Source organism: Sminthopsis crassicaudata, chromosome 1 (genome assembly GCF_048593235.1).
Source record: "Sminthopsis crassicaudata isolate SCR6 chromosome 1, ASM4859323v1, whole genome shotgun sequence".
NCBI lineage: Eukaryota > Metazoa > Chordata > Mammalia > Dasyuromorphia > Dasyuridae > Sminthopsis > Sminthopsis crassicaudata.
Genome location: NC_133617.1, coordinates 735,446,885 through 735,474,681, shown reverse-complemented (window position 1 = coordinate 735,474,681; position 27,797 = coordinate 735,446,885). Strand labels below are relative to the sequence as shown.

Here is a 27,797-nt window from a genome sequence, read left to right as displayed (position 1 = left end):
GGAGGGAATTTCTACACAGAGAAGGGCCAAATAAGATATAATAAATCATAATATTAATTATATTATCTTTTCCCCCCGAGGCAATTGGGGTTAAATGACTTGCCCAGGATCACACTGCTAGGAAATGTTAAGTGTCTGAGATCACATTTGACCTCAGGTCCTCCTGACTTCAGGAACTGGTACTCTATCCACTGTGCCACCTAACTGCCCCCTAATCATATTATCTTAGAAATGTTTATTGTTATCCTGTTTTCAAATAATAAATTATACTTCTATATTGCTTTAAGGCTTATGAAGAAAATTTGTCACTAGGAAAGGGAGATAGGTGTTGAAAAGTGTTTTGGTTTCTTTTTTGGTTTTGACTTGTGATTTCATCTGTGTGTCTAACTCCTGGTATGGAAGCTCCTTCCACTTCTGTAGATCCCAAGACATGGAGAATGCCTGCTGCAGTGAAGGGCAGCGTGTCCCCCTGGCAAGCCAGCTAGTCTAGATCAGATATAAGACCTAAGCCAGGACTTCCCACCTCCAAGGTCCACCCTCTGGTCAAAGCCATGCTGTTATCGGGCAAGTATTATTTTCCCCATTTTGCAAAAGAGAATAATTGAGGGTAAAGGGGGGTAAGGAAATTTAATACAATTTAATTTGACAAATATTGAAGCACCTGGTTATGACTCTACTGAGCACTGGAAAGACAAATACATGATAGAAAAAAAAAGGAAGGAAGGAAGGAAGGAAGGAAGGAAGGAAGGAAGGAAGGAAGGAAGGAAGGAAGGAAGGAAGGAAGGAAGGAAGGAAGGAAGGAAGGAAGGAAGGAAGGAAGGAGGGGAGGAAGGAGGGAGGGGAGGGAGGAAGGGAAGAAGAAAGAAAAAAGAAAAGGACAAAGAAAGAAAAAAGTAAGAAAGGAAGAGGAGGGAAAAAAAGAAAAAAAAAAGAAAAGCAGAGAGAAAGAAAAAGATAGGAAACAAAGAATCCTATCAGTATTGCAACACGTATCAAATAACAATCTAAATACAATGTATTAGATCTTGGGGATACAAAAATAAACATTGCCCCTTTTCCCCCCAGGAGCTGATCTTCCCTTGGATCTGGGAAGAAGGAGGCCTCCCACTAATGCAGATCAGTACTTTTCCTCTTAAGGAACTGCCCAAAGCATTGGACACACCAAAGAGCAAGCACTAAATACTGCAGGTAACTGAAAGGGAAGAATGCACCCTTTGGAGGATCAGGAAAGACTTGATGTGGGAGGAGGTTCTAGGTGTCTGCTTGGCTGGATCCTAGAGGAACCAGAGGTCCCTCCCAGGTGAGATTCCTCACCATGCTCAGCTTAACTCTAAAAACTTAACACCATCCCAATGCCCTCCCCAGCCTTCTCCCCTCAGGTGGGAGGGCTAGAGGGGGAGCACTCAACTACTTCCAAAGTTCATAGCGGCTGGACCTGGACTCTCCCGCTCACTCTCAACTTTCCTCCCTTGGCTCTGCTCAGTGTGAACTTCCAGGAATATGATGTCCTGAGCAGGAGTATCCTGGTGCCCCAGGAGAGGAACAGCTTTTCTTTTTCTAAGAAAAAACAGTTGTTAGTAGTTTGCCCTTCTTTCTTAAAGTGGACCATGATCCAAGAGGTGATGCTAGAACATGCAAGTGAATTGGATTGAAGTGAGGGAGGACTGGCCAAGGTCATTTAGTCAGCTCCTAGCACAGTGCTCAGGGCAGAGTAAAGACTTAAATAATGTTTCCTGAATGGAAATTAAGAGGTAACAATAAAGAAGGACAGTCTTCTAGGTTTGGAAACTGGGGGCGAAAGGGGCAATCTATATTTAGGAGAGACTTAAATACTTGGTAAAGGAACAACAACTAAGTCAATCCTTGCCCTCAAGGAGATTCCACAATCCAAAGAGATTCCTAGAGATCTTTCCCTACACAAAGCTCTCTAATCAAAAGACTTTCATAGTTGTGTTTCTGTTTGCTTGTTCACTTTTATAAGGGAGTACTTGAGTTGTGAGATATTCAGGATTCCAGGAAACTTCCTTTAAAATGCAAATCAAGGCAAGAAAACACAAAGTCCAAGAGAGTAGCCCAGAGTCATATAGCTAGAAAGTGTCAAAAGACAGCTAGAGCCCAGATCCTCCCTGCTCTGAGACTGCCCATGGCCTACATCCTGCTACTATTCTTCAAAACCCTTATCTTCAAAATTTCTTATTCCTATCAACCAATCTAACTAATCAACCAATTAGCAGGAACAACCTCCCTTCTCTATTAGAAAGTAACTTGTGGAGGAAACCGGGTCCTTCTCTTATCTCTATGGCTGACTGGTCTTGGAGGAGGAGATTAGTTTAGAAAAGCTGGTATTTCAGTGATAAGCTCTCCTCCACTTCAGCCTTTCTTCTCTCTAAAACTCAAGCAGACACAAATTCTTTTCTTTCTCAGAATAAAGGTCATACTAAGGAAGCTCAAATAAATAAAACAGAGATTTCTCATTACATTCCTCCCACTCAGCTAATTGCTAATTAGGTGGATTTTGTGGGGGCTTACAATTATCCTCACTACCTGAACTGTGGTGAGCAACACTTTCTGCCCCAGAGATTTAAAATGTCCCCAGTAAAACAGAACAAAACCCAGATGCCTCATCCTTATGGATCTCACTCAGATGGTTTTTGAATTAAAAAAAAATCTTTAAAAATTAGATTTATATGAACCATTCAACATGTTTGTATAGTTTTTGGTATTTTGTCTCCTCCTCCCATTTTGTAAGCAGGTATTATTCTCTTTGTCTTTCTTTGTATTCTTTCTAGTATTTAGCAAAGTGCCTGACTCATAGATATTAATGTGTAACAAATGTTTGCTGACTGACTGATGGATGGAGAACTGAAGGAAAGAGTATCATCAAAAAGACATGACTGAACAAGGAATTATTCAAGACCTTTAGTAATGTGTGGGAACAGATGATGGAAGGAACCTGGGAAGATGTCCAAAATGAGGCAGACATCGCAGCCAAAGTTGGAAGGCTAGAAGAATAATGACACTCTTGACATTAATGTAGAAGTTCCAGAAGAGGGTTAAGATTAGGGAGAAAGTTTTTATTTTATTTATTTACTTATTTATTTATTTTATTTATAAATTTTTTGACAGTATATATGCATGAGTAATTTTTTAAATAACATTATCCCTTGAATTCATTTTTCCAAATTATCCCCTCTCTCCCTCTACTCCCTCCCCTAAATGACAGGCAATCCCATACATTTTACATGTGTTACAATATAAAGATTAGGGAGAAAGTTAATGACCTCAGAAAAAGTAAGTTGCTTTTTCATGGAGTTTTTTTCTCCTCCATGTCACCATATTGAATATTCAAATGGTGACATGGACCAGTGATTCCAAAATGTGGATGTCTCGCCTAATGATGTAAATTGCAAATCATTCACACTTGGCCATTCTGCAGAGCTCTTCCTTGTGTTTCCATAGTTTTTCCATAGTTTTCCCATAGTCTCTTCCAAAAATTGAAGTTGTCTACTAATTTTGCTGTTACGTGGCTATGAGTGGAGCATTGGTTATCCCTTGCTCCCACTACACAACCAATCCATCTTTTTTTTTTTCCCCCTCATCCTTTTGCCCACACTGCAAATGCTTGGATTGTTCTCCTCATCACCAAAACCCATCTGTAAGCCACAAAACTAAAAAAGTTTCAATTAACTCTCATGAAATAAATTAAGAAAGGCTGGATTAGGAACTTATACTCATCAAGAGTAAGAAAGACAAACCAGCAATAAAGACATAAGGAAGGATTGAGAGATGAAGTGGTGACATTCTGTCAAGCAATCAAGACAATAAGGGGGACAAGAAGACAGTATGACAGACAGCAGATGGCTTGTGTAACCACCATAGTACCAGAAATGGAGAGAAATTTGATGGGATTGGGGGATTTGAATATATACTATAACTAGTGACTATATACTTAAGCATGAAAATGAATGAATGAATAAAAAAGGTGATTATTATACATTGTTATATATAAAAGATTGCGCTAAGTGCTGAGGATAGACACAGAGAAATAAGATAACATCTAGTCTCAAGTGACCATTTTAAAATCATGATTTCTATTCCCCTCTTTCTTTCCCTAAATAAGAAATTTAGGGTGGGGAATATGATACGGACAGAGAAGGAATATGTTAGAAAACCTGGACTCTTTCTCCCATTGTTAACTCCTCCATTTACATAGTAAAATTTGGAATTTGGGGGAGTTTCAGAAGATATTTTATTTTTTCAAAATGTAAGTGAACAAAAGGTAAGACAAAAAAAAAAAAGCCACTTGCCATGTAACATGATGCTGATCATTTGCCACTTTGTGAAAGGGCATGAAATTTAAAAAAAAAAAAAAAAAAAAAAAAAGGAAAATGTGTTATAAAATCTTTATGGTAGTAATATGTAATAAGGCTTTTACTGATTTGGATTCATCTAAAGACAATTGATCCTTAAATAGTCTGGGGAGGAAGAGGAGGAGGGATTTTTGCTAAGCAATTTATTAATCTTCCAGTGCATGAAATATATATCAGGATACCCAATATTATCTTTTTAAAAATATTAGATTAATTCTTACTGATTTATTTTATCCTGACAGATCTCAGTTAACAACTATTAAAACAAATCAGTCATATTAATTGAATTGGTGAAAGGTTATCACAATTTACTTTTAAGTTGTTAGCACCAAATTGATAATTTTCAGCCCCAAACCAATCTCTTGAAATGAAAATACATCATGAAAAGGAAAAGATGACTCATAATGAAAAATGCTCTCCACCCCCAGAGAGAGAACTGATGAACCCGAAGTGCAAATTGAAGCATAATTTTTAACTTTATTTTTCTTGCTTTTTGATTTTTTTTTTTTGCAACATGGCTAATAGGGAAATATATTTTGCATTTTTTCATATGTATGACAGATATGTCAATTGCCTTTTCAATCAGTGGAGGGGAGAGGAAAAGAAGTTGGAATTAAAAAAAATAAATGAATGTTAAAAATAAATATTTTTAAGGGGAAAAAAGGAGAAAGTTCTTTTTATAACTACAGACATTTCCATAGGAAGAGAGTAAAATCAGATAACTAACTGGGTGAGGAGGGGGAGAACAGAAATGAACTCTTCTTGGACTCAATGTACTATATAGTCCTTTGCTTCCAAGGAAGCTACATTTCAACTAGAATTTGCCATTGAGGCTGCAAGAAACTGCTGGTATCAAGAGTTTGCAAAGGCTGGTCCAGCTCTAAAAGGCAGTGATCAAAAGGAATAATAAAAAAGGAAAGCATCTATCTAGGTGACGAAGGGCATAGAATACTAGTTATGAAGACCAGAAGATCTGAGTTGAAATCCTGCCTCAGACACTTTACATCTGCGTGGCCCTAGACAAGTCACATAACTGTTGTTTGCCTCAGTTTCCTCAACTATAAAATGAGGATAGTCATAGACCTACTTTACAGATAAATGTTTTGCAATTTGTATAAAAGCTAGATAATTATTTTTAAATTATGTCTGATTTTTTGTGATCCCTATTGGGATTTACTTGGCAAAGATCCTGGAGTACTTTTGTCATTTCCTTCTCCAGCTCATTTTACAGATGAGGAAACTGAGGCAGAAAGGATGAAGTAACTTACCTAGAGACACACAGCTAATAAGTATCTAAGGTCCCATTTGAACTCAGCAGGATGAGTCTTCTTGACTCTAAGCATGACATTCTACACACTGCAGCATCACTCTGTTATCCGTAAATAATAGTATTATTATTACTACTGCTGTTGTTTTTATGATGTTCTTCTCCAGGATTAAGCGGTCAGTATATGCCACTTGGAATTTGAAATCAAGCTTTTCAAATTCTAAGAAAGTCCCACCATTCTCCATATCCTCCTGCTTCCTCATTTAATTCATTAGGTTGCATGAATCAATATATTTTAAAGCAAACACTTCATAAATAAGAGGAGGCTTATTCAAGCCAACTTCACCAACTGAGTTTCAGAAGATCCATGCACACTCAATAGAACATAACAGTTTTGAAATGTGGATAAAAATATAGGATAAACATTAGCTGCCTGCTGATATGGAAACAAATCTATTTTCATTTCAAATTGAAATTCAGAATGTACTTTGCATTATTTGAGCTAATTATGTGACATTTCTTATGAATAATGATATACTCCATTCATTGCTCCTAATTGCATTCAGTTAGGAGTTGCCTACAAGGCTAGTGACATAAGGACCAGAGTCTTCCAGGAGAGGGGTGTACCTGTATACCCTGGCAAGTGATGGGGAGCAGGTCAGAGGAGAGCCCAGCGTGTAATGAACACAGGTTAGCGCTTGTCAGATTGAAATGATTCAAAATGATTGGAGGGAAGTTTGACATGGAATTAGCCAGGAAGGAGGAAAATCTTTCCAAATTCCCCAGAGTATAAGATCTAACATAGTATTAGGAATTTCCAGTAGGTAGATCAGATACCTATAATCCTGATTTACCTCTTCCCCTGCCATGACAACTCCTATAATTCTTACAGCTTTCCCTTCCCCTGGCTAGAGTATTTTTTTAAATAATAGTTTTTATTTTCAAAATACATGCAAAGATAGTTTTCAACATTCACCCTTGCAAAATGTTGCATTCCAAATTTTCCTCCCTCTCTTCCCCCACCATCTCTCCTAGACAACAAGTAATCCAACATATATTAAACATGTGCAATTCTGTTACCATATTTCCACATTTTTCATGCTGCACAAGAAAAATCAGATTAGAAAGGGGAAAAAATGAGAAAGAAAAGAAAAAGTAAGTAAACAACAACAAAAAAGATGAATGTTGTGAACCACATTCTGTGCTCATGGTGCACTCTCTGGATGCAGATGTCTCTCTTCATCACAAATCTATTGGAATTTGGCCTGAATAATCTCATTGCTGAAAAGAGCTACATCCATCAGAATCGATCATCATATAATCTTGTTGTTGCCGGGTACAATGATCTCCTAATTCTGCTCATTTCACTTAACATCAGTTCCTGTCAGTCTCTCCAGGCCTCTCTGAAATCATCCTGCTGGTCATTTCTTATAGAACAATAATATTTCATGACATTCATATATCATAACTTAGCCATTTTCCAATTAATAGACAACCACTCAGTTTCCTGTTTCTTGCCACTACAAAAAGAACTGCCACAAACATTTTTACACATTTGAGTCCTTTTCCCTTTTTATAATCTCTTTGGGATACAGGCTGGGGTATTCTTGAATGGAGAATCACAGGACAAGAATTTCAAAACTGGTGTGATCATAGATCCCAGACCCCTTGTTTTGAACATTTCCCCCATTAGATTAGCAGCTCTCTAAGAGCAGGAACTGTTTTTTTAAATTTTTCTTTGTATCTTTCCTGTTTGGCACAGAGTAGGTGCTTAAGAAATGCTTATTGACCCATTATACACATGAGGAAATTGACACCTGGGGAGTACCTTTCCAGTAGTCTTTCCAAATCCTTAATCTGCTACTTTTATACCTGTGAAACCCTGAGCAAATAATTTAATCTCTCTGGGCTTCAGTTTCCGGAGAAACCTTTCCTAATAGACCGTTAATCAACAGGATGGTTGGGAGAATCAAACTAGATAATATGAATAAGCTATTCTGTAAACCTCAAAATACTTTACTAATATTGGTACTTGTTGGACTGGATCTGGATGGATTTCTCCATAATCAGAAACATAAATCATTCCTATATTTATGGAGCTTCAATCAACTCCATTCCTCAGTTCTTTTTTTCTTTTTTTTTTTTTTCTTTTCTTTTTTCTTTCTTTCTTTCTTTCTTTCTTTTTTTTTTTTTTTTGGCTTTTGGTCCTTGTTATCCTATTTTAAAAAATCTTTTTAGTTTTTTGTATCTCATAAATCTTTAAATAGATTAGTTTACAAGCAAAACATTTCCTTTAGGTTATAAAATGGAAGATATTAATTAATGACTAGTGTAAACTCCTTTAAGGCAAGGTTTATGATTTATATTTTGTTTTATCCTTTGCAATACCTAACTCAGAGATGGGAGGAAAATAGGCCCTCAGTAGGTATTTGTACAATGATGAGACTAAATTAATTGCTTATTATTAAGAATAATAATATTATGGGCCAAAGAGTCAATTACATGTAGTTGTGTCATTGGGCAAGCCATTCACCTCTCTGGGGCAGTTAGGTAGAAGACATCTTAAGGCCTTTTTTAGCTCTGAAATCCCATCATTCCAAGTAACTTTAATATCACTCTCCACAATTTACAAAGCTCTTTCTACCTAACTAAAGATTAAAAATGGTATTTCCATCTTACAAAAGAAGAAATGCATTTCACTCATTCAAGCAAGAGATATTCGTGGAGGGAAAAAAGCTTCTTGGCCAATCTCTGCGCTAAGTAAGCATCAGAGATGCAAGGAAAAAATTGGTTGTCCAAGGTCACAGATAAGTGAAAGATCAAGGCTGAGAGCAAGCAAGCAAGCTCTCTGAATTGAAATCCAACCCTATTGTCCTTCTACTGACCAAACACCATCATAGGGCCTTTCTCTGATCAGTTCATATGAGTGGGAGCAAAAGGAAGGGACCAGTTAATGAATCTAAGATAGTAGACTGGCAGTTTTAATACACAAGGAATGGTGTTTACCTCAAGCAAAATAATTCAGTGTTAATTAATTTAAATAAATCACATGTCAATAGCTAGGATTTGAATTTTTAAATTGCCTGTCTCTAAAACTAGCACTCTTTGCACTATACTAATCCAATTAGCGTTCCTTAATGTAATGTAAAGCTTAGTAGCTGCTGTGTGCTCTGCCAGACAGGAGAGACAGGGTCACAAAATTAAAAATACCCCCTGCCCTCAAGGAGCTTACAATCAACTTCTCAGAGTGGAGATTCATATACATTTTGTCTTTCCTACACCCCTTGGCATTTGCACCAATTTATTATAAAATTTTATTTTATAATTTATTTTATAAATTTATTTATAGTATTTTTTATTTATTATAATAGGAAATAAACTCTTGAGTTTGCTTAGATTATGCAGGTAAGAAATAAAGAGATTGATTACTTTCAATAGGGTAATATGGTTATTTTCTAAATACTTTTCATTCCCTTTTGACAAGTTTTTGACACTTTGGAGGGTCCTGAATGTCTTGGAGGGATATAGACTAAAAAGCTGTTACTCACTGAATGAGTCAAATCAACCTAAACCCCAAACCCTGGAAGTTCCAGTTGGATTGGAGAATGGACTTTCTTATTTCAAGGCTTACTCAGACATGATGGGGACAGCAAAAGATGGAAATAAACAAGAAAATTGTGCTCATTTCTTAAAATACCATTTAATGAAATTTCTAGGAGGAAGTAGCTAGTGACACAATAATTTCACACTTTGTTCCTCTTTTACTTAAGGTTAATTTGGGTTAGCCCAAGTTCCCTGACCAAACACGGGGTTGATTTAACTTGCTCTGAGTCTGTGCTTTGCATAATTGCAATTTTAAATGGAACTATCACTTAAGTCCTACCTTTAATCTCTCCATCTGAATGATACCCTGTTCTATAGATATTACAAAGAATATCTACTTCGTTTACTTATGAAAATCATCAAATGTTTAACGAATACAGAAAGGGCTGAGGTCATATTATTTAACTCTCCCAATCAAGAAATAAAAAAGTGGGGAATCAGGCCTAGATTAAGGAGCTCAGTCACAAACCCATATTTCAAATACTGAGAAATATGTATATTATTAAGCACAAAACATGTAGGATAGTTAGAGACTAAGAGGAAGGTGGCTGAACAAAGTGAGTTATTGATATCCACTCAGTGTCAAGAGACCTAGAGGAAAGACTCCAGCGTGGAAGATTTGGGGGAGAGCATGAACAAGACTTAAACAGCATCTGAAGGTATATGTGGGCCACGATCTGTAGCAATGAAGGGAATTTTTATAAAGAAGAGACCAAAAGTCTGGCTTTACTTAGAGGAACCAATTTCAGATTTAAGAGATGCCATTTGCTATTTGCTTGACCCAGGGTAGCAAAGTGGTGCCATAGTGCATAGAGTGCTAGGCCTGAAGTCAAGAAAACTCATCTTCCTGAGTGCAAATCCAGCCTCAGACACTTACTGTGTGACCCATGATAAGTCTCTTCATTTGCAAAATGAAAATATGAATACCACCTATGTCGTAAGCTTGTTCTGAGAATCCAGTGAAGTATTGGCAAAGTGTTTTGGAAGCTATAAAACACTACTGAAATGCCTGCTGTTATTATTAAAACACTGGTGGAGACCACCATTTGTCTGACACTCCTCACAGTGGCCTGGAGCTCGTGAAGAACAAGATGGCTTGATATGAACATGACAAAACCAGAAAAAAATGCAAAAGCCTCTTTGGAAAGACAAAGCCAAAATCATAATCCGTTACTAAATTTTGTGCTGCAATGAGGAGATTTATTTAAAATAAATAAATAAATGAATGAATACAACTGGTTTTCATCACACTAATAACTTGAGTCCAGGAAGCTTCCTGAACAATTAAAGGCTGGCTTGATTGGATGCACTAACTTACGACCTTCCCCGGAAATAGTGAGCATTTCTGATTTTTACTGCATGCATAAAAAAATTCTTTCTCTGACATCTCTAGGATGGGAGTCACTATAAACAGTATGGGCAATTTTTCTATCACAGATAGAGAATAACTCCATACACCGATTCATAAAGCTGGGTGGGGTCTCAGAGGCAACTTCTTCCAACTCTTCCTTTCCCACTGCCATTTTAAAGAAAATGAAATGGAAGCCCAGATGGGTTAAGGAAGCTGCTTAAGTTAAATAGAAGAGTGAAGTTTTGAACTCAATTACTGAAACATAAATCTGGATCCTAAGGGAGCTTTGAATTTATTTAGTTCATTCCCTGATTTTATAGGTAGAGAAATTATGGCCCAAGGTGGCCAAGGGATTTGTCTAAGATCATTTAGGGTATAAGCATTGGGGGTATGAAAAGAAAGCCTTAACATCTAAAATTTATGATGCTAGGATTCTAAAATATAAACAGTATAAATATAGACAACCGCTTGCTATTTACTAAAGCATCATAATATAATGAATGGGAATACTCAAGAGTATGTGGATAAATATTTAACAACTGGCTCTCTGTTAAAAAAAAAAAAGGATGCATGATACACATTAAAATCTAAACTTCATTATTGATACCCCAATATTTTCTTAAATCAAAACAAATAATAAAATAATAAATCAAGTCTTGATTTGTAACATTTTTCTATTTCCAAGGTGGAAATGCTTACACTAAAAATTTAACAATCAGCTTTCAAGAGTTAGTTTTACTTATCTTTACTTTTACTATCTGTCAATGCCAGACTCGGAGCCTGGAGGTATGTCAGAGAGAGGGTCAGATAATGGAGCAGTAAGGTGGCAGAGTGGATAGAACTCTGGAGTCAAGATCCAAGTTCAAATGCAGCCTCAGTCACTTTCTAGCTGTGTGACACTGAGCAAATTATTTAACCCTGATTGCTCAAAAAAAAAAAAAAAATTAATTAAGGCTAAGCAGAGAATGGAATGTGGAAAAGTTTTCAAAGGTCATGTGATTCAAACCCTTTATCTGACAGATTAGATAGTTGAAGGTCAGACAAGTCACTTTTCCAGTGTCTCAAAGTAATTTAATTTGAGTCTTCCTGACTACCCTGTCATTGTTCTTTCCATTATACTTTTCTCCAAATTCAAACTGAGGCCACTAAACTATACATAAGGATCCCTGCTGCCACACAGTAACATAGTTGTTTTTTTTTTTAATTTATTTTTTTATTACAGCTTTTTATTGACAAAACATATGCTCGGATAATTTTTCAACATTGACCCTTGCAAAAACTTCTGTTCCAACTTTTCCCTTCCTCTAGATGGCAGATAGTCCCATACATGTTAAATATGTTAAAGTATATTTAACTTAGTTTTAAAATGTAATATTATCTAGGTTTTCTCGTTATCAATAGTCATTTATTTAGCTTAAATTAATACTAGTTTGTTTCAATTTACCTTGTTAAATATGCCTCATTTACCTTTAATCTGGTTCTGACTGCACTGGGGAATATCATGGGCTGCTGTGGCCACCTTTATGACATTCTGTCTTATATGGAGCTACCCTTATTGGTGCCTCCTCCAACACAAGCTGAATGAACGCATGGAGAGTTACAACCTTTCCAAAGTGAAGAAAATGACTCAATTTCCTCATCTGTAAAATGGGGACAATAATATCTACATCCTGGGGGTATTGCACAGCTTATAAAACTGTAAGCCAGTATTATGCATTGTAGACCCATAGTCCATGGTACAAGCAAAGCTATTCTCACCCCCCAACTCATTTGTTTTTAATTCTTTATAGACTTGCTCTATAGCTTGTCTTCAGCAAATCACTATGACATGGTTTGGGTTGGATGAGATTTTGCTTATTGTCTTAGCTTGGAAGTTTCTGCTCCTTTTAATAACTGATTCCATAAACTGCTAAAAAAAATGATTTGTACAATGCATTATGGGCAGCCAGCATGGTTTGTCTCTGTCATTCCGACCTGCATTCAATCAGTTTACAAATGTTGCTGTAGACCCCCTTATGCCTGAGCTCTTTATGGTATTCTGAATAGCAATCCAAGAATCAATACTCTGTCTTCTGAAAACAATAGGACATAACAAATGAATAATTTTATTTACAATAAAAGCCTCCGTCCCCAAATGGATTCTGCTAATGTTCAAATTCATTTTTCATGCTTAACCCAAGATGAAAGCCAGAACATAGGAAAATGCAAAGGCAAGGACGAGAAAGAAGAGATGTGTTAAATAAAAAAAAATATTCGTTTAAATTAATTTAGAACACGAAGAAAAACTCGACTTCCCTGAGTTACACAAATAGTTTCCTGTTAAACTCCAAGGTGAAGCCAGCTCTTGGAAACAGATTGTCTCACCAGGACATTATGAAAAATGTCTTCCGGTAATCAGACAGGAATGGATTAAAAGTATTCTGATGCTTTTCTCTAGAGAGTGGTATCTTGGAGAACAAAGCCCATCCATTTGTTTGAAACCTTGTTTACAGCTTCTCAAGTTTTGCTCTTTGAAGGGGATGTGGATGGATCTTCGGGGTATGAGGTTAACTACTCTGATACTCCCAGAGCATCTCATGGGTCCCCATCAATGTGATAGGATGTCACTGTAGAACTTAGAGGAGTTCCTGGCACATAGTAAGCACTTAACAAATGCTTGTTGACTGAATGATGGGGGATTACAATAAAATGATAAAACCCACCGATAAGAGAAAGAGAAAAAATATGTCGGGTCACATTACTGTAGAGTAAGAAATAGCAAATGGGAGAAATTCAGAGAAACATAGGAAGATTTATATGCAGAGGATTTATAAGCCAAGGAAAAATTTATAAGCAGAGGAAATGAAGAATAACCAAAAGAATCCAAGATCATGGATTTAGAGTTGATAGGATTATAGAAAGCATTCCTCCTCCCCTCAATTTTACAGGCAAGGAAATTTAGGTGCAGAGAGATTGACTTGCACAGGATCACACTTTCAGTCAATATCTGAACCCAAGACCACTTGACTCCAAATCTATTGGGATTCACTATGCCATGCTGAGTCTATGACTACGCAATGTTAATGGGAAAAAAAATCATTAAAAGAAGCCCAACTCTGAGTAATCAAAAAATCAATGCTGTAGCCCATCACAGAAGCAACATTTATCCTACTCAGGCTAGGCTAGGTTTTTATTTTTTATTTTTGAGGGGGCTTTTTGTTTGTTTAGGTTTATTTATTTGTTTGTTCCTCCTTAAGAGGTAGTAAAACTATCCAGGATATTTAATTGTTCCAGGAAACTAAGAGGGGGCTTAGATTATTGACATGCATAATTCCTTAGTGCTAAAATTCAAGGGATATGTTTAGATTTGAAGCATGTTTCCAAACATTGTAGCAGCATGCGTATGGAATCTTATAATATATATCACATATGTCACTACATGCATATATACACATCCACAGAGATATATTCAAGAGATAAGTTTGTAAATAGATAGATATAGATAGTGGATGTATCCCTATGAATGTGGCTATAGGTATGCAGATATATAGACATAGTTGTAGACATACTTATGTATATACATGTGACACTATAGATAGACATAGATATGAGATTCACAGGTCTCTACCAAAAAGGGAAAAACAAAAGTGTAATGAAGCTCTTTGGATCAGGAGACATTTTCTGTTTAAGTACAGTCATATATATATATACATATATATATATATACATATATATATATATATACATATATATTTATATGTATACACTATATACTATATGTGTATATCTATATACTACATATATATCTATATGTATACACATGTATACACACACTATATATATATACACACACATACATCTATATCTATATCTATATCTACACATATATATTTATATGTATACACTATATACTATATGTGTATATCTATATACTACATATATATCTATATGTATACACATACTATATATATAAATATACACATATATGTATATATATACACACACATATATATATATATAAAAGACAATTCATTCAACAAACCTTTATTAACTATCTACTAAAGACAAATATGAAACAGTTCCTGTCCACGAAAAGCTGCCATTTTCTTCAGAATCTACCCCAACAGGGTTATTGTAAGGATTAAATGAGATAAAGTTTATAAGTACTTGGCAAATCTGAAAGTGCTATGTGAATACTAGTTAAATCACAAGTTTCATCCTCATCGTTATTATTTTATTGCCATTCAAATACAAAGTCCTTGAATCAGGAATTATTTTGTGTCTCTGTGCCCACAGCAATTATCACAATGTGATACGCATAGTAGGAGCTTAATATTCATTTGATTATTGTCATTTCATTCTTTTCATCTCTGTGTTGGAGTTCAGAGAGAAATGGTCTTGATCCAAATCATTATTCTATTATTTATTGTTTCTTCCTCTAGAGAGGACAGTCATGCAGCCAGATAAAAATAATCGATTTTTTAATTGAATTAAAGAGTCAAGATTCCAGCCCATCTTCTATAGAATCACTGAAATTATTTCTATAACTAGTATAAAAGATCACCAAAGTCTCTGGTTAGGATTCTTAAGCAAAACCTAAAAAAAATCCTCCCTTTTCTGACAGTTACTCCTAGCTATGAAACTAATTCTACCAGAGAATGAAGAATTTGAGTAGGATACGTGACATTCATTGCCAGTCACCATTAAGTTCTCCCTGTGGACAGTCATTCAGTGGATTTTAACATCCCTTCTAAAGACATCCATGACATTTTCCCCCTCAAGTCTCAGAACTCACTTTTATTAAGGGTATTTCGAAGTCACCATGAAAATGAAAGTTCTTGTCTTCTCTCTGTAAGCTGATAATCAGGGGAATGTTTATTTCATCCCTAACCAGAGAAAACAGATTCCTCTCCACTATCTACTATTCCCTCAATCCCAAGCATCAAGGTTTATTCTTCTTTATTCACAATTCCCAACCCAGGTTCGCTTCCACCCTGCAATTCTACCTCAGTGAAAAGTCAATTAAAGCTGCCACCTACAGTGAAAAGGTATTTAAGCTCAAACCCTTTGACTCCTGAATTCACGAGCATAAATATTTTATTTTTTTCATCAAAATAAAAATGGTCCCCAAAGAAAAAGGAATGTCAAAGGCTTGCAACAAAATGAAAATAAATACAATTGTTTTATAACTTGAAAAAATACACCTGTTCTTGCCAGACCTTTTATATAAAGGAAGTACATAATAGGTTTGATGTTGAAATTTGCCCTAGTGTATAAATAGTTTCTTAATTATTTTATTCATAGAGATGCATCAAAGTAAAGCACTTTAGTTTTTTTCATCTATTTAAACATTTAACTAATAAAAAAAAAGGAAGAAAAAAAAGGAAAAAAAAAACACTTGGCGTATATTACTAGCCTAGACTTTAGGTGACCATGCCCTACAATAAAACCTAAAACTCATTTTAGGAAATCGACCTAAATCTAATGGGGAAAAGTGAGAAGGAAAATTAAATAATAATAAGAACAACATAGTGGAAACCGTAAACAGGAAAAGATGGCAGAGCTTTCAAGTCTACTGTTGACTGGCTATTAACAAAACTTAAGTGAAATGAAGGATAAGTATTCTTTTTTATTAATGTGACAGAGTTAAAAAGGATATCATATTTACTGGGATATTTCCCTCCCCATATGTTTTCCCCAACACATTTTGGCAGACAGTTTTGAAGGAATAAGAGAGGAAATCAAGAAAATATTTGATATTTATTTTATTTTTTAATTTTTGGCCACTGAAGTTAGCATTCCTGGTACAGACCATGTAGTTGGAAGGAAGCCTAGAAGCCATTTAATGTGCCGTCTTCTCCCCCATTTTTCAGAGGAGGAAACTGAGGCCTAAAGGAAGGACATGATTCCTTCAAATTAAATAGCTAATAAATGGCAAAGTCCACTTGTTCCTTTCCTTTTATTTTCTTCTCTGGTATTGTGACAGAAGCTCTGGATTTCTACTTAAAGACCCTGAGTTAAAATTCTTCCTCAGCTGCATATACTTTTGAATTCATTTTCTGGTAATGTGGACAAGTCATTTTCCTTTTTTCTGGGGCTCAGTTTCCTCTTCTATTAAATGGGGGGACCAGGACTAGCCACAAGTCTAAGGCACATTCCACCATTACAAGTTCTGATTCCATGCTTTTCTCTGAAAAACCCATAAGCCTCTTTCTAAGGAATAAGCCATTCCTGAAAGAAGGAAGAATGGTATAAGAGCTAAAATCTAATTACCTTTGCCTCTAAATGGGTAACTCAGGGTGAGTTATGATTTTTTTTTAGAAAATAGAGAAGAACATTTCCAAGATTAATGAAAAATATTCAAGAATTGGATAGATCAGAATCCAGGTAACTGAAAACATAGAATTCCTTATCTTATAGTGAAAGATAGCAGGGGAAAGAAAGGAGAAAAAATGTAATATATTTGTATTTCATGATATATCTCTGGAAAATAATAAATACTAAAGGATGTTTCTACTAATACCAATGATAGCTAGAGAAAGACCCCCAAAAGGGGGATTTAAAGGATATATAGAATATATGACAAATACAAACTGGTAAGAAATCTGGCAAGTTTCCCTGGCACTCAAACAGCATCATGTTTGAGATCCTGTACTCCCAAAATACTTCATGAATCCTTGGCATAAAGCATCTGAGAGGTACACGATAAGTTGAATCATATTACCAGAGAACTGGGCAGAAAAAGCAGCATGAAGGATATTGGAAAAAGGGAAATATGGAACCAAAAAAGAGGTATCTCATTTAGAAACAAAGAAAGATTACCTAATAAGTCTTCATTGGAGGTCCATGGAAGAAGTCAAGGGAGCTGAGGAAAAACCCATAGTCAGGGTGGACTCCATGTGAGGGACATGTATGTGGACAGACATTAAACAGAATGAGAATGTGTAGACAGGCTGTGTTCTAGACCACCAATGTGCAAAATTGAAGAATTTATCAATCCATCCAAATATCAAATTTTCCATGAAAAGTAAATGAGTTCCTATAAATGTGATTTTTACTATCAAAAAAAAAAAAAAAAAAAAGAGTTCAACACACCTGTCAGATTGGCTAAGATGACAGGAACAAATAATGATGAATGTTGGAGGGGATGTGGGAAAACTGGAACACTGATACATTATTGGTGGAGTTGTGAAAGAATCCAGCCATTCTGGAGAGCAATCTGGAATTATGCCCAAAAAGTTATCAAACTGTGCATACCCTCTGATCCAGCATTGCTGCTATTGGGCAAGAAATACTAAAGAGGGGAAAGACACCTGTATGTGCCAAAATGTTTGTGGCATCTCTTTTTATAGTGGCTAGAAACTGGAAGATGAATGGATGTCCATCAATTGGAGAATGGTTGGGTAAAATATGGTATACAATATTCCATAATATTATTGTTCTGTAAGAAATGACCAGCAGGACAAATACAGAGAAGCTTGGAGAGACTTACATCAACTGATGCTGAGTGAAATGAATAGAACCAGAAGATCGCTTTACACTTCAATGCTGTATGAAGATGTATTCTGATGGAAGTGGAAATCTTCAACATAAAGAAGATCCAACTCACTTCCAGTTGATCAATGACGGACAGAAACAACTACACCCAGAGAAGAAACACTGGGAAGTGAATGTAAATTGTTAGCACTACTGTCTTTCTACCCAGGTTACTTATACCTTCGGAATCTAATACTTAATGTGCAACAAGAAAATGGGATTTACACACATATATTGTATCTAGGTTATACTGTAACACATGAAAAATGTATGGGATTGCCTGTCATTTGGGGGAGGGAGTAGAGGGAGGGAGGGGATAATTTGGAAACATGAATACAAGGGATAATGTTATAAAAAAAAAGTACTCATGCATATATACTGTCAAAAATTTATAATTATAAAATAAAAAAAGAGTTCATTCTCTAGAAATAAGTTTCAGACTTGTTAGAATCCATGCCCTATTCTTCTTCCTAGGCCTTCAATGGGAGACCTAAAATGATAATGACCTAATGACCTAAATGATCTAAAAATGGAATCAATTTTATGCTGCTCTTCCATCTCTTCCTCCTGCCACACACAAAAAAGATGAACATTTTCCTCTATCAAGAAATTCACTAAGATCTTTCATTTCTTAAAAATATGATCAGAGCAGCTAGGTGGAGCAGTAGGTAGAGCACTGGACTTGGAATGAGGAAAATGTAACGAGTTTAAATCTGGCTTCAGACACTTACAAATTGTGTGACCTGGGATAAGTTACTTAACCCTGTTTATCTTAGTGTCCTCATTCATAAAATAAGCCAGAGAAAGAAATGGCAAATCACTCCAGTGTCTGCCAAGAAAAACCCAGATGGGGTGGTAAAGAGTCGGACATGATTGAAAACCGACTCAACAACATCAAAAAAGTAATCGGTCATCCAACTTGATTCTCCCCAATATAGTTTTAAAATAGACTCCAAAATAATTTTCTTTTTTCTATAGTAAGTTGAAAAATCTATTATAGCATTGTTATTATTCTTAGGGATTGTTCTGAAGGCTTCTCTTTATAATTCCCAAACAATTTAATTAGGGCACAGCCTAGAGATCCCATTTGAGTGTGTCTCACTTTTAAAGTGTTATTAACCTTAGAAGGAAGAATGTAGTGTTTATGGGCCTCCTCTTTGTTTTGTGTGTGTGTGTGTGTGTGTGTGTGTGTTTTTCTGAGTGAAAAAATAATTAGTCTGGATAGAAGTTTCATATACATCTCACTTGGCAATAATATCAGCCATATTTATAGTCTCCCGATCAGTGTAATGAGAAATCCTTCCCTTTAAGGTTAATTTCTAAGTAAAAATCACACATGTAGATTATAGATGAGCATTTAAATTGCAATATTGAATTTTGTACATTGTTACACTCTCCTCTCTACTTAGCCTGGTTGATGGAAGAAAATGCGTATCTAGGGAGTGAGTATAAAATGCACGGGCACATCTTTACTTAGCAATACATCTGACAAAATAAAAATAAACCCTGAGATTTTTTTTCTTGCCAATTCCCTAAATCCCACTGCAATGGTTCCTACCAAAGTCAGAGGAAGTAAAGGGTTTGTCAGTAACAGGTAGATGATGGAAAGAAAACAATTCTACCAATAAGAATTCCAATAACAGGCATTCAGAAACTATTTATTCCCACTAAAATCTCTCCTTTTCAGAAAAGAATCAGAAATATCTCCCTTTTTTCTTTTCTATCTGTAGGAATGTTTAATTTTTTTTTACTTTCTTGATCTCCCATGTAAACTAGTAGAAATGGAAAAATGAAATTTCCTCAAAAACAATCACATAACATTTTGTCACCATTCTGATACCCAACTCTTAAAACATACGCCGAGTCCGTCCTGAAACCAGCAATTAAAAGACCAAAGTTATTATAAGAAAACCATTGATTTTCTAGCACAGTAGAGAAATTTAAAGCCTAAGTAACACAGATAACTTGTAGAAGCACCTGTTTATTTATACATCTGATGAGTGAAACGGTCAGTAGAAAATTTTCCTCGAAGGTCACAGTTGCTAAGCAACTACTCTCAGAAGTTCTGCAACGCTACTCAACCATGTTCCTGGTTCCAGTGACTGATTTCAGAATAAATATGAATAGCATCTTACCTGGTCTACTCCAAGGGAAAAAAATGCCATTCTTACTATTCTTTGGAAGACCACCGGAGGCCACTCTTGGGTTCTTTGGGTCTGTCAGCTCTGGGGGACTTTTCAAAGAAGGATACGTCCTGGTACCACTGGCTTCCTGTTCACAAGAGCAAAGGACAATTCTGTCTTCAAAAACACCACGGAAGGCTTGATGAGATGTTGTCCAAATCTGAAAGACATTCTTCCTGGTAGCTCAAGTCTGGTAGAGGACAAAAGGAAGAGGACAATTCAGATGGTCTGACTGTGGAATTGATGAAAAATAAAACATATATTCAAACACAATCTGAGGAATTGATTATTTTATCAAATAGCCTGTTCTACTGGGATCCTGTTTAATAGCTACAGCAGGAGAGGAAGGAAACTCTCCTAAAGCATTTCCCTTTTGTTGATAGATTCTCTTCTTGTCTTTTAAAGCATAATGTGTTAGCATTTATACTCTTTCTGTTATTGTTTGCTTGAATTTTTGTTTTTCTTCCCAGGTTATTTTTACCTGTCTAAATCCAATTTTTCTTGTGCAACAAGAAAACTATAAATATATACACATATATTGTATTTAAGATATATTTTAACATGTTTAAAATGTATGGGATTGACTGCCATTTAGGGAAGAGGGTAGAGGGAAGGGGGGGGGGAAGTTGGATCTGAAGTGTTTGCAAGGGTCAATGTTGCAAAATTACCCGTGCATATGTTCTGAGAATAAATAGCTATAATAATAAAAAAAACACATAATGTGTTAGCATGATTATCACAAAAACAAAACTGTTCTCCAGAATCACAAACTTTCCTTTTCTTGAAATCACTGGGAATGTGTTGATTAATTTCCATTTGGCCTCCCTCCTTCCATTCCCTCCATCTCGGCACCTCATTGAGAAGCTGCATATACCACCTCTATTGCCAAGAACTTTTAGTTTCTAAACCTTTTTGCCCAAGGTTTTATCCTTATTTGTTGTAAAACACTCACTTAGAAAAGTATCATCAGGACCTGATCTTGTTCAGGATTACACAATCACATCAACATACACACATACAACACATATTCATATATACATATACACACACTGCTCTTGGTGGAGCAAAGGAACAGTTATAGCAAAAAAGAAAAGAGAGAGAAGCAAAATAATGAGGATTCAAGATCAGAAAAAGTGGCAGGATTCAGAATAATGTTCATCTGTAAGTCTTCCTTTCACAGGAAAACAATGGGAAAGCTTTAGAGTAAGACTGATTAAGATTGAAGGTGAACAAAACTCGTTGAGGAAAGAAACCACAGGGAATGGATTTTGTTGGATTTTTCTCTATGACAAAAGTTTCTTTTGGAACAACCAAAGATCATTCTCCTTGGCCTTGGTCTTATGAAACTTCGAAGCAGCATCATTATAACACTGGGGGAAAGAGAAATAATTGTAGGAAGACGGAAGACAGGAGAATAATAGAGAAATAAAAAAAAGGGAAAAATTATCAGATATTCTTACCAGCAAGAACATGGTCTTTTGATAATGGTTGGTACTACGAAAGGTTCCAATGAGTTTTAGGATTCTTCATAAGGCCAGGGAAGCAGGGCAAACAGATGGGAAGAGGAATAAAGGGGAGAACCCAAAGAACACCGACACTGAGCAATCAAGAGAGATGGACCAAATGCAACAAGGGCTTCTTCCTTCTGTGTCCATGTGTTTATCAAGCATGGTCATCCTACATGGAGCCATATTTATTTGTCAGGAAGATGCTAAACAGCATATAGGTTGGGAAGTGGGCAGAAAAGCTCCTCTCATAGACATGGGATTTTTTTTAAGGTTAAGACCTGCAGAAGAACTAACAACTGAAAGAGTTTTGGAGAAGACAGTTGAGAGGAATGTCAGGGACCAGGAGGATTCCAGAGGCAGAGGGAAGGGGAGACTCTCCATCTCTGGCAAGAGTAAATCTGGACACAATGTATCCCACAGCTCTTATCACACAAAAATTTTCATTGAAAATAGTTGGAAAAGGAGAAGCCAGATGACACAGTGGATAGAGCACAGTGGATAGAGCTGGAGTCAGGAGGACCTGAGTTCAAATGTGGCCTCAGACATTTAACACTTCCTAGCTGTATGACCCTAGTCAAGTCACTTCATCCCTATTGCCTGCCCTCTCCCCAAAATAGATGGCAAACAGAATTAAAAGTTATATTAAAATGGATCAGAGTAGGAAATGACAAATTTGAAGATGGAATACAATTTACAGACCAATGAGACCATATATCTATCCTCAATTTACAGATGAGGAAACTCAAGTCTGGAGAAGTGAATGTGTCCTGCCCAAAGTCACAGAGGTGATACTTACAGTGGCAGGGAGGGATTTCTTTTTCTTTCTTTTTAGCTTTTTATTTTTCCAAATACATGCAAAATAGTTTTCAACATTCACCTTGCAAAACCTTGTGTTCCAAATTTCTCCCTCTCTTTCCCCAACCCCTTCCTTAGACAGCAAGCAATCTCTCTGGGTGCAGATGGCTCTCTTCCTCACAAGTCTATTGGAACTGGCCTGAATTATCTCATTGTTGAAGAGAGCCACATCCATCAGAATTGATCATTGTATAATCTTGTTGCTGTGTACAGTGATCGCGTGGTTCTGCCCATTTCACTTAGCATCAGTTCATATAAACATCTCCAGGCCTTTCTGAAATCATCCTGCTGATCATTTCTTTAGAATAATAATATTCTATTCATATATCATAACTTATTTGTCCATTCCCCAACAGATGGGCATCCACTCAATTTCCAGGGAGGGTATTTTAACCTAGGTTTTTTGACCCATGACTCATTCTCTATAATACTTAGTTTAGATAGACACTTGCATATTAAGAGATTAGCTTTAATACACACACACACACACACACACACACACACACACACACACACACATATCCATGTATGCTATAAGTGCATAGATATATACATATGTAGATATAGATATAATTTCTAGCAGTTTTTAAAAAAATATTTTATTTTCCCCAGTTACACATAAAAAAAAATCTTTAACTTTAATACCTTTTAATAATGAATAACATACTCCATACTCAAAGGAAAAAGACAAATACATAAAAACTATCTTCCTACAAAAAGAGAGTTCAAATTTTAAACACATATATAAATAGAGAATACAAAGAAGAAAAGATGAGGCTGTAATGTGACATGAAAACAGCTCAGTGAAGCTAGGGCAGAAAAATAGGTACTTTTCCTGGGGTCCTAGTGAACTCCAGAAATAATTTCTGCCAGTATACATTCAAGCTCCTGGATCAGAAGAAAAAGCAAAGTAGTTTTTGTGCCTCTAGGTCAACAGAAAAAAATGACCAAGAGATTTAAAAAAAAAAAAAGTGGCAGATTAAAAAGTGGCTGTATTCTCTGAATTTCTCTCCAAGCTAGAGAGAGAAAGGAATGAAAGGGAAAGCATATCAAATTATTTTTCAAAACAAAAAGGAACAGCAAAAGAAAGAAAGCAGGACCTCCCCCACTCTTAGGATACACACACACACACACACACACACACACAGAGAGAAAGAGAAAAATATATAGACATAGATATATAAATCTATCTATCTATCTATCTATCTATCTATCTATCTATCTATCTATCTACCTATATATCTATATATCTATCTATTTATCTATCTATCCAAGCTCCCTGCCATCCCTTACTTTCCTATGGTAGAGATATCTCTAAATACATAACTGGTCTTTGTTCAAATATCTCTCCATTTTTGTCTGGACTTGCAAACATTCATTTCTCTCTCTCTCTCTCTCTCTCTCTCTCTCTCTCTCTCTCTTTCTCTCTCTCTCTTTCTGTCTCTCTCTTTCTCTCTCTCTCTCTTTCTGTCTCTCTTTCTCTCTCTTTCTCTCTCTTTCTCTCTCTCTGTCTCTCTCTTTCTCTTTCTCTCTCTTTCTCTCTCTCTCTCTTTCTCTCTCTCTCTCTTTCTCTCTCTCTCTCTCTCTCTCTCTCTCTCTCTCTCTCTCTCTCTCTCTCTCTCTCTCTCTCTCTCTCACACACACACACACACACACACACACACACACACGATTAGAATTTTTCTCTATCATCTTCAAGGGTCAGACTACTTTATTGTGGAAAAAACAAGGGATCCCTGAAGGGATTTTCTGTAAAATAAAGTGCTCAGTTAAGTTTGAGTCTGAAAATTAAAATAAGAATTTTGGGTGTTTGGGAGTTTTGATTTTTGCAGGGAATTGGGGAGAAATGGAAATAAGTTTCTTTTATCTTAATTTAAATCCTAAGCAAAATTAGTTAAATTAAATTACAATAAATAATTTAGTAATATTATATGTAAAACATAATAAATTATAAAAAAATAAATCAAATCATGAGTTAAATTTTGTTTAAAAATTGTCACTATGCCTCATAACAATCCTGGGGACTAGCTGCTATTATATTCTCATTTTACAAATAAGGAAACTGAGGCAGATGGAAGTTAAGTGCCCAGTCAGCTTTTCTCTCACTCTTTTACACACATACACACACACACTCATACAAAAATACACATACACACAGACACAAAGTTATTAATAAGTATTAGAGCCTAATTCGGCTCTCCCTCTCTATAGCTCCATGTCCTTCTCAATCTCTTTTGCTGGATCCTCATCCAGGTTACACTTGATAACTATGGAGGATTTCCAAGGATCTGTTCCAGGCCTGAAAATGGCAAGATGTGATGAGGAGAGTGACATTAGTACAGAGAAGGGGATGGATGTGAGGAAATGTCAAGGAAACAGATTCAACAATACTTGATTGAGGATGGAGTGGGGGGCAAGTAAAAAAATAAGGAATGATAGGGAAAAAATCTCTTTACTTTATGAGTGTTGAATACTCCTATCTTCCCTCCTTCCTCTTTTGGCTCAATAGCTCATATCACCACCATACTATCTGCTATCATTGATAAGATCCTTTTTTATGACTATCTCCAAGTTTTAGTAAACAAAAAAGGAAATAATGAAAAGGTCTCAGCCATTCACATTTAATTTTGCGAATCAGTGGATTTGATCAGTCCTCCTCTGATTGGCCTAGACAGGCATCCAGACTTATAAAAGGGTATGGCTCGATGATCACAATGACAAATTCGATCTCAGATTTGTGAAATTTCCAAACCGTTCCAAACAAGGACAAATGACAAAGATATTGTGGGGGAGAAGAGAAGTTGACGTTTGTTTTGCTGCTAATCTATGGAATACTACTATAGCATGAAAACTTATTCCTTTAGTATAATTTACTTCCTAAAAAACTTCACTCCTGATTTTCAAAATACCATCTCTGGCCTTTGGTCATTTATTTCAGTTACATATTTCATCAAGAATGACAACTATATGCTGAGATGTTGATAGGGCTGCATCACTCATTAACTACGGACTAGGAGGTACCACCTTGTTCTATCCCAGCATTCAGCAATGGCACATTTCAGTCTACAAATTCTCCATAATAAGATGATGACAATAACTTTAAAGTTTGCAAAGTGCTTTTCCTATATTATCTCATTTGATTCTCACAACAGCCCTGCTAAACAGGTGCTCTTATTATTTTTGCAGATAAAGAAACTGAGGTTGAGAGAGGTTAACTACATATCCAGGGTCACCTAGCTAATATGATGGAATAGGGCTGCAGTTGGTATCACCAAAACTGGGTTCAAATGCTGCTTACTACCTTCATGACCACAGAATAATGGCTTCAAATGTTTGGGGCTAAGTTTCTTTTTCTGCAAAATAAGCTAGAATCTTATGATGAAAAAAACCTCACTTTTTATTGCAATAAAAAATGTAGGAAAATGAACTGATGAGAGTCTTCTGCTTCAAATGAGACATATTCACTACACAGAAACACACACACACACATACACACATCACCTATTTAGGTAGGAAAAGTCCTTTAAAGATATGTTTTGTTTTTAAAGCATTAATTCCACCAAATCTAATTTAGAAGCTTATGTTTCTGATGGAGAAAAAAAAAAGGCAACAGAATTTGTGGCTACAGCCTGAGCAAGGCAGGGAACTAACAGATCACATATAAAGTTGGTGATTGCAGATGAGAAATCTTAAGAAAGATAGAATCCTGGATCAAAAGGGAACACCAGAGTCTTAAGTGTCCCGGTGAACTGATCGAGCCCCAAAGCCCAAGGGCTTTCCAGGTTTAATGGAAGCTAAGAGGCTAATCATAAAAGAAAACACTATCACCAGAGCTGGGCTCTTCCTGACTTAGGGAGAGCACAATACCAGTAGATGGTAATTTTTTTTTTAATTTTAGAGTTGTAAACAAATACAGCACAATCTCAGAGCCCAGGGTATGAGAGGGACTAAATTGATTTCTTCATTTCAGAACTCCAAAATATTTTAGGTAATCAAAGTTCATTGGATAGTTAGCCACTGACTTGACACAATCAACTTCCCAAGAACTACGGGCTTTGGACTGTGTACCTAGGACTTGGGCTGCCTAAGAAAAGCTCTTCCTGGAAGGAAGAATAAGCTCTAACAGGATGACAGGGACCATCATGGGCAAGGGGGAAATGAATCTTTCTGCTTGGTCCCAGAGAATAACTTGAGGAGTAGAATTCATAAGGAAGCATATTTTGTCGTGGTGAGGTGGGGAAACAAAACCAAATAAACAAATGAACAAAAATATCGTTTTAATCATTAGCACTATCCCAAGGTGAAATGAGATCCCTAAGTAGGTAGCACTAGATTATAAATGGAATATGCAAATTATGAAAGAAATAAATGTATAAGTACATGATCATGATTTTTTGGCAGGGTAGGAAGGCATTGGCATTTCGGAGAATCAGGAAAAGTCTCATGCAGAAGGTATAAAGTATCATGTGACATGAGGGTCCCCACTAACTAAATCACTTCCCACTACAAATCACCATTTGGAAATGCAGAGATTCTAATTATTAGCTCAGTCTTCGGGACATCTGGGACATTTCTTAAGGAATGGCAGAGGTAGTCAATGATTTCCAGAGCTTCAAATCAGGTGTAAACAGAGCAATCACAAGTCAGCATGTTGGAGCTAGAGCAGATCTCAGCTATTACTTTGTCTAATCTATCTAGTTACATCTAATCTGTAAAATAATCCATATTTAATATATGAAAAAAATCTGAAGCCCAAAAAATGGAATGACTTACTATTCACAATCATAATGATGGATTTTGGGGATTCTAAATCTGCTCTTCTTCCCTTTACACTGTAGTTGGCCCTTCAGGAGCTCTTTGGTCAATTCAATTTACTTGGAAGTCATAGCATCCCGTCCTCTTATGTCATGTTCCTCTCCAAGAACAAAGAACAAACAATAACTTCCAAACTCTGATGATGATGATAAAATGTATTTTAAGGTTGTCAGAGTGCTTTACATCTTTGTAAAAAGCTGTAAATCCAAATGTTGAGAAGTTCTGGAAGATTTTAAGTAGACTTTTGAATTTAGCTTTAAAAGACAGGAATTAATTCAGCAAGGAAAGAATTAAGACTTGTGAGGGCATTCTAGCTACCTTTTCCCAACC

At 36.0% G+C, this 27,797-nt stretch overlaps 1 protein-coding gene across 10 annotated transcripts in view; it reads right to left on the bottom strand.

Annotated features, from left to right (window-relative positions):
- Positions 1-27,797, bottom strand: part of FHIT (fragile histidine triad diadenosine triphosphatase) — a 1,538,293-nt gene that overhangs the window by 777,179 nt on the left and 733,317 nt on the right. For all 10 annotated transcript variants that reach the window (XM_074284234.1, XM_074284231.1, XM_074284238.1 and 7 more), the window contains one exon: positions 20,358-20,479. In XM_074284234.1, the coding sequence (XP_074140335.1) occupies positions 20,358-20,479 (122 nt within the window). The remainder of the gene's footprint in view (positions 1-20,357; positions 20,480-27,797) is intronic.